Raw genomic sequence first — 12,710 nt, forward strand, 5'->3', positions numbered from 1 at the left:
TGATTTTTTTCCCACTTGCACAGAAGGTTATATTTTCTTTTCAACATTGTCTCCATTGCAATTTCACATTAAATGCCACATCAATAAAGCAGAATAGCAGTTTATGATATCTTTAGTGAGAAAGGTAACACATATATACATATACGATACAGTGACAGTTTGCAAGGGTATTTTTAGTTAAAAAACAAATTGTGAACAAGAACAAAATAATGTAAAAAATAAAGAAGGGAAAAAAACCAAACACACACACACACTCATGCACACAACAGCAACAACAACAACTACAAAAACAACAACAACAAAAACATGGAATAACACAGATCATAGAACATGACATTTTGATTCTCAACTCACAGCACACCTTGACAGTCAGATCTCATGGATCACAGGGAACATCTGAACCACAACAAACCAGTCAAACCAAGATTCATCAGTATAATGTTTCCACACCTCTAGAATCACCCCTGGCTCTGCATAAGATAAGTTAAATCCATGTTCCATCACAAAATCTGAATAGGGTAGCCATTTAATCGAAAAATCCTGATAATTCCTTTCCATTAGGCGAATGTTTATTGTGGATGATTGTGAGTTGAGGACTGAGTGTGTTTTGCATGCATGTGTGGGTGGATTGTAAAGCTTTGTTCATTGAGGAAATCACTGATAAATGTCCAGTTATTATTATTATCATTATTATTAGTAGTAGTAGTTGTAGTAGTATTTGTTTTTCTGTTGTGTATTTGTGATTGAGTTCAGCAGTGAATGCATGTAAACTTGGTTTAACCTTGTTAATTCTACACTAATATATACAAAATTTTGCCCATAAAACTGTCAAATCAAAAACATATTCTGTCTTCGTTTTATCATCAGTGCCAAACAAGTTCATAATTGAGGGATAATCTTTCACAGTTTTCACATTTTTTTTAAAAAGTTTATTTTCAAACTTCAGCCAACAAGTTTGTATAACTGGGCAAAACCACAAACAATGCTGCTCATCTTTTTCAGCGTCACAAAAATTACAGTTGTCGTTATCGGTCACACCCATTACTTTCAGGATATTACTTGACACTAGGATTCTATGGCACAGTTTGATCTGAAACCCTTTAATCTTTATTTCCTTTAATTTTCTTTGACTGTGGATGATTTGTTTGAGACTGAGTGTGGCACTGGCGAACGTTTTGTGAGGGTGTGCTGGTTTTGTTACAGACTGAACGCAATCCTGTGTGTGGACCACCTACCCCGACTCCTGGCAGTGGCCATGAAGTGTCTGCTGTCACACCACAAGGACGTCAGGACTTCAGCCGTCAGACTCATCAATGTCAGTCTGCAGCCATCGTTATTATTATTATTATCATCATCAATAGGATTATTATTATTATTTTTCATTATTATCTTTAATATTATTGATACCTGTAGAGTGCCTGTCTTCCATTGGGGACCATACTCTGTGCGCATTACAAACACGGTCATTTGCACAACAGGCTGCCTATGTGGGTAGAACCGACTGACAGCTGCCATTTGGCGCTCATTGTTCATTTCCTGTATCATTCAGTCACGCTTCAGTCACACACACACACACACACACACACACACACAAGCGTACTAGAGTGAGTTTTTCTTTAAGAATTTTGCCAGTGACAACCCTTTTGTTGAGGTGGATTCTTGAACGTGTGCTTAGTTCATGCTTGCACGCTGGATATCAGTTTATCATCTCATCCCAGTGACTAGTGTCCAGGCTCCAGTTGCATTGCATTTCAGACAGAAGAGCCTAGTATGGTCGTAACCCGCTGCTAACTGTGTGTAGTATGGAACTGACCAATGGCGTAGTTAGATCAACGTAGGCATTTAGTCACGTGTAACTGTCAAAAAGTTAGAACCAAGCAATGCAACTGGCACCAGACCACCACTCAAGGTTTAGTGGGGGGGGGGGGGGGAGAGGGTTGAGGGGGGGAGAAAATGATGGCGAGTGTGAAGGGAAACTGAGGGTGGGGGTGTGTGCAAGGGCATTGTATTGGTGTGGGGGGAGGGGAGGGGAAAGGAGAGGAGGGGAACTGGGAGGTGTTGACATCAGCTCATGGTGTGGATGGACAAGTGGGGTTGATGATGTGATGGGAAAACTGCATGGATGGGAAGGAGGGGACAGTGGGGACAAGGGTGTGTGTGTGTGTGTGGCGTGGTCGTAAAGCTTGTGGAGAGGACAGTATCATCAAAGCTGTCATTTGTGCAGTTGTTTGATAACAGGTTGACCTGACAAGATTTGCCTCAAAGTTTGTCTGCTTTTATTTGTTTGAAAATTTTAGAATGAAAATGATGTAATGAACTTGGTACGGTTGGCTTGTTGCGTAATTGCGTTTTTGCTCAGCATGGCGGACAGTGTTGTTTCTGTGCCCTGTCTCCAGCTGACATGGGCCACCAGTTGTGGAGAGCAGACAGCAGCCACACTGTCTCCTAGGTTCTTTCACTCCTCACATACTGTACCGTCAATTCCTGAAAGTTCTTACACTCCTGTTAGTTCCTGAAAGTTCTTACACTTTTCACATACTGTAACGTTAAATCCTGAAAGTTCTTACACTCCTGTCGTACCGTTAGTTCCTGAAAGTTCTTTCACTCCTCATGTACCATCAAATCCTGAAAGTTCTTTCACTCTTCACATACTGTACCGTTTAATCCTGAAAGTTCTTACACTCATGTCGTACCATCAGTTCCTGAAAGTTCTTACACTCCGCAGCGTACCATCAAATCCTGAAAGTTCTTTCACTCCTCACATTCTGTCATATTCTGAAAGTTATTTCATTCCTCTGTGGAAAAAAAAAAGAAAAGGAAAAAAGTCCTCATGTACCGTCTGTTCCTGAAAGTTCTTTCACTGCTCAATATACCATCAGTTCCTGAAAGTTCTTTCATTGCTCAATGTACTGTCAATCCCTGAAAGTTCTTTCACTCCTCAGCGTACCATCAATTCCAGAAAGTTCTTTCACTACTCAGTGTACCATCAATTCCTGAAAGTTCTTTCACTGCTCAACCTGCCGTCAATTCCTGAAAGTTCTTTCACTCCTCAACATACCATCAGCCTTTTCCAGTGGATTCTCCCCCATACATGTGCAGTTGCTGCTGAGGCAGTGCGTTGGGTCGGAGAGGGAGACGTTGGCGGAGAAGCTGCAGAACCTGAGGTTGGAGGGACTGGAGACGTCATTGCACCGGGTGGTGAGGGTGATGGAGGGGGGTCTCAGCTTCCAGTACACCGCCACCTGGGACCTTGTCATGCAGCTGCTGGCCACTGTTATGGAGGTATGTTTCGTCACCTTTATTTTATTATTATTTTTTTTTTACTTTGATTTTTTTTCTCACCTGATATATTAATATATATATAAATACTTGAACATTCTTCTTCTTCGTTTGTGGGCAGCAGCTCCCATGTTCACTTGTATGTACATGAGTGGGATTTTTATATGTATGTCTATTTTTACCCCACCGTGTAGGCAGCCATACTCTGTTTTCGGGGGACCCCCCAAAAAAAAGTATTGCCCTTTTGCATGTTTCGACTTACATGACACAGGTGTTTGATGTGTGGTTATCATGGTATCTGCATGGTATGGAGGTAGATTTCATTTTTTATTTTTATTTTTTTTTTTTACTTAGCAAATACGTAATTGCCCCCAGTTTTTAGTTCATGATTCAGGTTTATAATGTAGAATAAGGTACAATAAGGTTTGAATGGTGTGAATTACCTTTGTATAGGTTGTTGTGGTAATTATTACTTTGGTGTACCTTGGTGTGGTGTGTAATACCTTGCTATAGGCTGGTATGGTGTGTATTACCTTGGTACATATTTGTATGGTGTGTATTACTTTGGTATACCTTGGTACGGTGTGTATTACCTATGTTTACATTGGCAGGGTGTATATTAGTATTATTACCTTGGTATACATTGGTATGGTGTGTATCACCTTGGTATGGGTTGGTGTAGTGTGTATTACCTTGGTATAGATTGGTGTGGTGTGTATTACCTTGGTATAGATTGTTGCGGTGTGTATTGCTTTGGTGTATGTTTGTATGGTGTGTATTTCCTTGGTATAGGCTGATGTGGTGTGAATTATTTTGGTATTGGTTGGTATAGTGTATACTGCCTTGGTACAGGTCAGTATATTGTGTATTAGCGTGGTGTAGGTTGGTGTGGTGTGTGTTAACTTGGTATAGGTTGGTATGATGTGTATTACCATGGTACAAGTTGACAGGAGAGTCCTGGTGGTGTACATTTTATGGTCGAGGCTCCGTTATATAAAAGTTAAGTCACCAAGAATGCAGTTTGTAGTAGAGACACCTTGGTGTTAGTTTGCCTGGAAAGTCACCACGATAAATGTTTAAGTGGAGTCACTATGTTCTGTCAGCAGTATCACTGTGATGAAAGTTTTACAGAAGAATCTCCATGATAACGTTTTCAATCACCAGGATTGATAGGAGAACATTTGTGTCTTCTCTTCTTTTTTTTATCTTCTTCATTCGTGGGCTGCAACTCCCGCATTCACTTGTATGTACATGAGTGGGCTTTTCCATGTATGACCGTTTTTACCCCTCCATGAAGGCAGCCATACTCCGCTTTTGGGGGTGTGCGTGCTGGGTGTATTCTTGTTTCCATAACCCACCGAACGCTGACATGGATTACGGGATCTTTACCTTGATCTTCTGCTTGCCGTATACACACGAAGGGGGTTCAGTCACAAGTAGGTGTGCATGTATGTTGACCTGGGAGATTGGAAAATTCTCCACCCTTCACCCACCAGGTGCCGTTAATGAGATTCGAACCCGGGACCCTCAGATTGAAAGTCCAACGCTTTAACCACTCGGCTGTTGTGCCCGTTGAACTTTGTGTGAATACAAACTACCCATAGCGAAGGTGGAGAGGGAGAAAAGCAAAGTCTCTGATGTTGAGCATTCTTTGTGCAGATGTTTGTGCGCATTTTCAGTTTGCATCCATGCACATGTGTCTGCGCACATTTTGATGATTGTAGTGGACTCTCACGGTTTTCTTTTCCTGTTCTCAGGTCCTTGGCAAGATCTGCCCAGAACTGTTGAAGAAGGTGAGTTCAGCTTGGCATATTCTGTGGCAATTATGAATGACAGTTTTACATCAACGTTTCGCGCTCTGTCTTCCCCCATTTACTGTCTAAAAGAAGGGTTCTGCCTTTTGTGTGTCTGTGCCCACAAGTGTGCTTCTACAAGGGGGTCATGTCAAAGTTATTATCTCCAAAGAAATTTGCATATGGTCTTGTTGCTCATGTTCACAATAAAAACATAAAATATGCATTTTAAAAAGACATGGGGTATGTGTTTAGATAATCAAGAGACCACATAAAACATGTGTTGTTTTCATTGAAAGTAAGAAATCAAGAGACCATATAAAATTTATGTTGTTTTCATTGAAAAGTCATAATGGCCTGGTTCTGATCTCTGTGGGTTTTCCTGACCATTTTGGGGGAAAAAAAAGAAGAAAGAAAGGAAAAAATGGAAAAAAAATAAAGGAAAAAACCCAAAAAAGATAAAAAATGATTTAAAAGTGTTACAGCATTTCACTGTATAGAAAGTGTGACTTGCTTTCAGTGCCTGGAGTCAGTGGCTGTCCTGCGGGACACGACCAACTTTGGTTACAAGGGGGAGGTGGATGTGGTGGTGGGCAAGGCAGTGAGGTCCATGGGACCGGGCCCCGTTCTGCAGGCGGTGCCTCTCCGGGTCACCGGCACCGAGTGAGTAATGATGATAGTCATGACAATAAATGATATATATATATATGATAGTCAGTCGTGTCCGACTATGACCATCAGAACAACAGAGGAGGCAACTGCTGTCCCGACTATTTGGGCTAGAGTTTGATTATAGTGGAGAGTGTCTTGCCCAAGTTACATCCCCACTCTCTCGGCCAAGAGGGTTTTAGGACAGTCGGCGTTGGGATGGTTCCTGAAGGCCAACTAGCCGACAAGGCTGCAGCACTAAGAGCCAGTGCAATTTTGCCTCCTAGTTTGAGAGTCATAGTCCTTCACAAAAGACTAAGCTGTAAATGATTTCCCATTGACTGGAGAAACCATTGATACTACAGCTCTCACTTTGCTGTTTGCCCAAATGTAAAACTTATGTCAATCTGTGATATAATTATAAGCTGAGTGTTGGCAATAAATGATAATGATGACGATGATAACAGCACAAAGTAATGATGATAATGAGAGCAATAATAATGATGGCACAGAGTAAGTAATAATAATAGAATAGAATGGAATAGAATACAATAGAATATGTCTTTATTACCAAGTGCACCAGGGTTACAAGGAATATTGAGAGGGGGGGGGGGGGGGGGAGGATAGTACATGAAAAGGTACAAACATAAATCGAAAATCATACACAAACACAGGTGCAGTAGAATTTAGGATACATGCATGTGCATATCAATACAGAACTTTTGCACACTCACACATGATAATAATGACATTGAGATTGATGATATTAATAGCACAGGGTGAGAGTAATAATGATAACACAGAGTTAATAATGATAATGAGAATAGTGATAATCATAATACTACCAATAGCACAGAGTGAGAATAATGATAACTATAGCACAGAGTTAGTAATGATAATTATAATGATAGTGTGAATAATAATGAAAATGATAGCACAGAGTGAGAATAATGATAACGGTAGCACAGAGTAAGTAATGATAATAATAATGATAATGAGAATAATAATGATAATTGTACAGAGTAAGTAATGATAATAATGATAACAATAATGATAATAATGATGACAACAACAACAACCGGTACATGAAGAGTGTACATTTTTTTTTTATATATACATTTTTGTGAATCCTGGGTGATACCTAACAATATCCACCTGTAATAATAATAATAATAATAATAATAATCAGAATTTAGAATAAAACTGTTTTCAAAAATAGCTGCCATGTCTGGCCTTACGAGAGATTTGAGGCATGTGGACTGTGTGGTGAATGGATAGATAAATGTGTGTATACCGTCGTCAGGGACAGCCCTGACCTGTCTCGGAGTTGGCTTTTGCCAGTGCTGCGTGAGAACGTGTCCGACACACAGCTGGCCTTCTTCACCTCCTACTTCCTTCCTCTGGCCACCCGCTTCAGACAGAAAGGTGAGTGCCACCCTGCACCCCTCACCTCACCTCACTGCACCTCGCCTCACCTCACCTCACTCACTGCACACCTCACCTCACCTCACTACACCTCACCTCACCTCACCTCACTGCACACCTCACCTCATCTCACCTTACCTCACCTCACCTCACCTTAACTTACCTCACCTTATCTCACCTCACATCACCTCACCTCACCTCACCTCGTCTCACCTCATCTCACCCTACCTCACCTCATCTCACCTCACTTCACCTCACCTCACTGCATCACACTGCATTTTACCTCACCTCACCTTACCTCACCTCACCTCACTGCAGCTCACCTCACTGCACCTCACCTCACTGCACCTCACCTCACCTCACTACACCTCACCTCACCTCACTGCACTTCACCTCACCTCACCTCACTACACCTCACCTCACCTCACTGCACCTCACCTCACCTCACTGCACCTCACCTCACCTCACTGCACCTCACCTCACCTCACCTCACTACACCTCACCTCACCTCACTGCAGCTCACCTCACCTCACCTCACTACACCTCACTGCACCTCACCTCACTACACCTTACCTCACCTCACCTCACTGCAGCTCACCTCACCTCACCTCACTGCACCTCACCTCACATCACCTCGCTACACCAAACCTCACTGCACCTTACCTCACCTCACCGCACCTCACTGCACCTTACCTCACCTCACCTCACCTCACCTCGCTACACCTTACCTCACCTCACCTCACTGCACCATACCTCACCTCACCTCACCTCGCTACACCTCATCTCACCTTACCTTACCTCACCTCACTGCACCTCACCGCACCTCACCTCACCTCACCTCACTGCACCTCACCTCGCCTCACCGCACCTCACCTCACCTCACCTCACCTCACCTCACCGCACCTTGCTACACCTTACCTCTACTCACCTCACCTCACCTTGCCTCGCCTCACCTCACCGCACTGCACCTCACCTCACCTTACCTCACCTCAACTCACTGCACAGATGGAACCGCAGATATAAATGAATGAGGTAAAAGTGTTTTCAGCTATTCACATTCATACATGAAATGCATGTGGGGGTAATTTCATAACCACGAAATGCAGGTCACTTCAGAAGTAAATTTTGTTTTTGCCTTCTGTACTGTAATGTCATGCAGATTCAGAAGAAAACATGACAGGCACACTAACTGAGTGGTTAAAGCGTTGGACTCTCAGTCTGAGGGTCCCAGGTTCGAATCTTGGTAACGGCACCTGGTGGGTAATGGGTGGAGATTTATCCAATCTCCCAGGTCAAAATACGTACAGACCTGCTAGTGCCTGAACCCCCTTTGCGTGTATATGCAAGCAGAAGATCAAATAATGCATGTTAAAGATCCTGTAATCCATGTCAGCGTTTGGTGGGTTATGGAAACAAGAACATACCCAGCATGCACACCCCCTGAAAACGGAGTATGGCTGCCTGCATGGTGGGGTAAAAACAATCATACATGTAAAAGCCCACTCGTGTACATACGAGTGAATGTAGGAGTTGCAGCCCACGAATGAAGAAGAAGAAGAAGAAAATGTGTCTGTTGCCGTGTGTCACAGGGAAAGAACTGGCTGGGCGTGATCAGCTAGCGGCGTCCAAGACATATGAGACTTTGGAGCTACAGGTGTGGTCCTTGCTGAAAGGGTTCTGCACTCGTCCCACAGACCTGGCCACGGTACGTCCCACTCTCTCTCTCTCTCCTCTTCTTTCCTCTGTTTTGAACTTTGAAAAAAGAAAATTTTGAAAAACCAAGATGTGTAAACACTCATCCTCATGCCCCACCCCCCAGAAAAGTTGGGGGTAAAAAGTCTCATGCAGTTTTTGGATGTTTTGAATAATTATTCATTACTTCAGAAAATTTCTAAATGTTTGATTCAAAGTCCAGTTTGTATCTGCCTTTGACGTTTTCTGTTATGATAAGCATGCTTTTCACTGTTATATGATCATGTTATAATTCATGTTATCGTTCACTGATAGTACAGTCCTTCGTAGCTCTTCGTTTTCTACTACTCACTACAGTTATCCTACCACCTCTTGTCAAGTATACTCCCCATGCCTCATCTCCTATGCGCATATACCCTGCCCCCCCCCTCCCCTCCCTTTTTTTTTTTAAATAATTTTTTCCCTTGTCTAATATCACTAAACAGTGAAAAGACGTTAAACTAAACTAATGGGTCGGGGGGGTGGGGGTGGGGGTGGGGGATCAAACATGTGTTTGAAGTGTTATGTAAACTGTTATATTCCATGCATTTGCTGCCAGTATGGTTCAGTCAGAAAAAAAAGAAAACAATTTACTATACTTTGTTACAACTTTCCACTTTTGTCATTTATGAAGGTGTTTAGTGCACTGAGTTTTGTATTTACTGATTGTTGATGGCGGCGTAACGGTGAAGTTAACAGCGGTAAATAAACAAGTGAGCAGTAGGTCATGTGAAGAAACAAAGTTTTTATATGATTGTAAAGAACAAGGTTCTTTTTGAGGAGGAGATGGATAGTCTTTTCTTTTTCCCTGCCCCATCAACTGTGCCATTTCAGTGGTATTTCACCCACGCCTTTCGTTCTGAGTCCATCCACATGGCCACATCTATGGTCGTGGTCCAGTTGTTGGCAGTCCACGTGGCGCTATTGATATTAGGTCACCAGGAGGCCACACACCAGAGGAGACCCTGTGCTGCTGCTGAGTCACTTCGGTGGTGTTCAGTAGTGCCTGTTATGATTTAGCTTGTGGAGGGCACCACTGACTTAGACCCTGCGTTCGGACAAATCCATATACGCTACACCACATCTGCCAAGCAGATGCCTGACCAGCAGCGTAACCCAATGCGCTTTGTCAGGCCTTGAGAGAAAAAAAAAGAAATATATATATATATACATATACTACTACTACTGCTAATAATGAAAATGAATAAATAAAAATAAAATAAAAAGACAATAATGATAATAAATAAACAAATAAGCAAATAAATGTAAACCACACGCACGCACGCACGCACGCAGATATGGAACAAACATGCAGTTTCACAGATAAGAAATGACCGGCGACAATAATTGCTTAATCAAGGCGCCAGATTCAGTGAGCGAGCGCTTGTAAAGAACATTTTCTAATTATTTTACGCTGTCTGATTCAGTCTTTCAAAGGGCTGGCAAAGCTGCTGGGCAGTGTTCTGACCGACCGGGTGGACCTGCAAATGGACGTCATGGCGTCTCTACGCATGCTGATCAACTTCAGCAGAGAGAACGGTGAGTTGGGGTGAGAAGCTTGTCTCCTTGCTTGGTTGGTTGTCAGTTGTTCAGGGTGGGGTGACATTCATGTGAATGTTTTGTCTGTGTGGATCTGTTTTGTATTTGTATTTGTATTGCTTTTTATCACAACAGATTTCTCTGTGTGAAATTCGGGCTGCTCTCCCCCAGGGAGAGTGCGTTGCTGCACTACAGTGCCATCCATTTTTTTGTGTGTATTTTTTCCTGCGTGCAGTTTTATTTGTTTTTCCTGTCAAAGTGGATTTTTGTACAGAATTTTGCCAGGAACAACCCTTTTGTTGCCGTGGGTTATTTTACGTGCGCTAAGTGCATGCTGCACAGGGGACCTCGGTTTATCGTCTCATCCGAATGATGGGGGCGAGAGGTGGGGGGGGGTATCTGTGTCATATTGCGTTCTTATTTCCTTACATTACCAAGTGATGTCTGAGTTCTACAAGTGGTGCAGTATGTATTACATTTTATTCCCCTTAGATTGTCACTGGCTCTGTGTGGTGTGTGTGTGTGTGTGTGTGTGTGTATGGGGGGTGGGGGGGGGGGGGTAGGGAAGCACATTGAGTACCTTAGCGAGATAGATTTTGCATTGTGTAAAAATGACCCATTATTATTATTATTATTATTATTACTTCAAATGTATATTACCTAACCTTAAGAAACATCATGATTTGACAACAACTGTTAAGGACACCTGTGTCAGTACTGTGTTGTGACAACAGTTGTTAAAAAAAAAATACCTGTGTTTTCTGCCAGATGGTGACAAAGCTGCCATGTCGCACTTTGCCAAGAACTACCTGCCGATCCTGTTCAACATGTTCACAAGTGATCCTGACAACGCTCGTGATGGCCGACGCCTGGCCGTTCTGGAAACAATCAAGGTCTACCTGACCATCACTGATTCCAAGGTATCACTGAAGGGCAATCACAGGCATGCCTACCATTACTGAGGGCCTGTATTTGTCCCGGAAAATTGATAAAATGGACAGGGTGTTCCAGAAATATGATATTTGCTGCATGTCCTGGAAAATACAATCCGACTATAACTTTTTTTTCCAAAGTATCTAGGGGGTACAAGTGTACCCTTAGATTGCTTTCCAACCATTGCTGAAGACACTGCTTTAAGGCTTACGGAAATGCTGCTGAATATTACTGAAGCCATTATGTGAAAAGCTGGAACTGTCCGAACAGTACCGAAGCCATTTTGTGAAAGTCCGCTCGATTTTCGTCACCGGCGAAGTAATTTTGTCAAGACCAGTGAGCATGTGGGTAAGCAAAAACTTTAGAACGCAGATGACCTTTTGAAAGTGGAGGCATGTTTCCATGTTTACAACCATTGCTTTGGGCTGTCAGATGACTGTTGTGTGTTTGTATTTGTATTTTATTGCATTTTATCACAACAGATTTCTCTGTGTGAAATTCGGGCTGCTCTCCCCAGGGAGAGCGTGTTGCTATACTACAGCGCCACCCATTTTTTTGTATTTTTTCCTGCATGCAGTTTTATTTGTTTTGCCTATCGAAGTGGATTTTCTACAGAATTTTGCCAGGAACAACCCTTTTGTTGCCGTGGGTTCTTTTATGTGCGCTAAGTGCATGCTAGCACAGAGGACCTCGGTTTATCGTCTCATCTGAATGACTAGTGTCCAGACCACCACTCAAGGTCTAGTGGAGGAGGGAGAAAATATCGGCGGCTGAGCCGTGATTCGAACCAGCATGCTCAGATTCTATCGCTTCCTAGGCGGACGTGTTACCTCTAGGCCATCACTCCACTTTGCTGAGATGTTCCTGAAAATAATATCCTGTCCCTGATTCTAATGTGCGTTGTTCCGGAAAAGCAAATTTGGGGGTAGGCATGCTTGCAATCAGGTAAAAAAGGTGAAAGGTCTTATTGCCTTTTATGGCCACCGAGGCAGTTAATTTATATCCGCTGTTGTAGGGGCTTGCTAAGGAAGGCGGGGCCCAGTCCTCCCCTTCCACCCTTTTCACCCTCTCTCAATAGAGGTCAGGTACCCCATTCACAGCTGGGTGGAGTGAGGAAAATCGGAGTAAAGTGCCTTTCCCCAGGACACAACACCACGCTGAAACGGAGCCTCGAACCCTGATCACCGGTGAACACTGGATCAGAAGTCCAACGTCTAACTGATTCTGTCCTTGAGGGCGGTCAGCACTAATGAAAAGAAGCATGATTCGATCATCAAACCAAAAGGACTAATGAGAGCATGGTATATTTGCATGACTGTGACAGAAGCACACTTTGGCTTCTGAAAATTTACGCCATGAAAA

The 12,710-nt window shown here is 42.9% G+C and overlaps 1 protein-coding gene across 3 annotated transcripts in view; it reads left to right on the plus strand.

Annotated features, from left to right (window-relative positions):
• Positions 1-12,710, plus strand: part of LOC143299376 (RRP12-like protein) — a 49,660-nt gene that overhangs the window by 15,883 nt on the left and 21,067 nt on the right. For all 3 annotated transcript variants that reach the window (XM_076612538.1, XM_076612548.1, XM_076612555.1), the window contains exons 12-19: positions 1,204-1,315; positions 3,100-3,282; positions 5,037-5,072; positions 5,593-5,735; positions 7,024-7,145; positions 8,735-8,850; positions 10,304-10,415; positions 11,184-11,335. In XM_076612538.1, coding sequence (XP_076468653.1) covers positions 1,204-1,315; positions 3,100-3,282; positions 5,037-5,072; positions 5,593-5,735; positions 7,024-7,145; positions 8,735-8,850; positions 10,304-10,415; positions 11,184-11,335 — 976 coding nt within the window. The remainder of the gene's footprint in view (positions 1-1,203; positions 1,316-3,099; positions 3,283-5,036; positions 5,073-5,592; positions 5,736-7,023; positions 7,146-8,734; positions 8,851-10,303; positions 10,416-11,183; positions 11,336-12,710) is intronic.

Source organism: Babylonia areolata, chromosome 2 (genome assembly GCF_041734735.1).
Source record: "Babylonia areolata isolate BAREFJ2019XMU chromosome 2, ASM4173473v1, whole genome shotgun sequence".
NCBI classification, from domain to species: domain Eukaryota; kingdom Metazoa; phylum Mollusca; class Gastropoda; order Neogastropoda; family Buccinidae; genus Babylonia; species Babylonia areolata.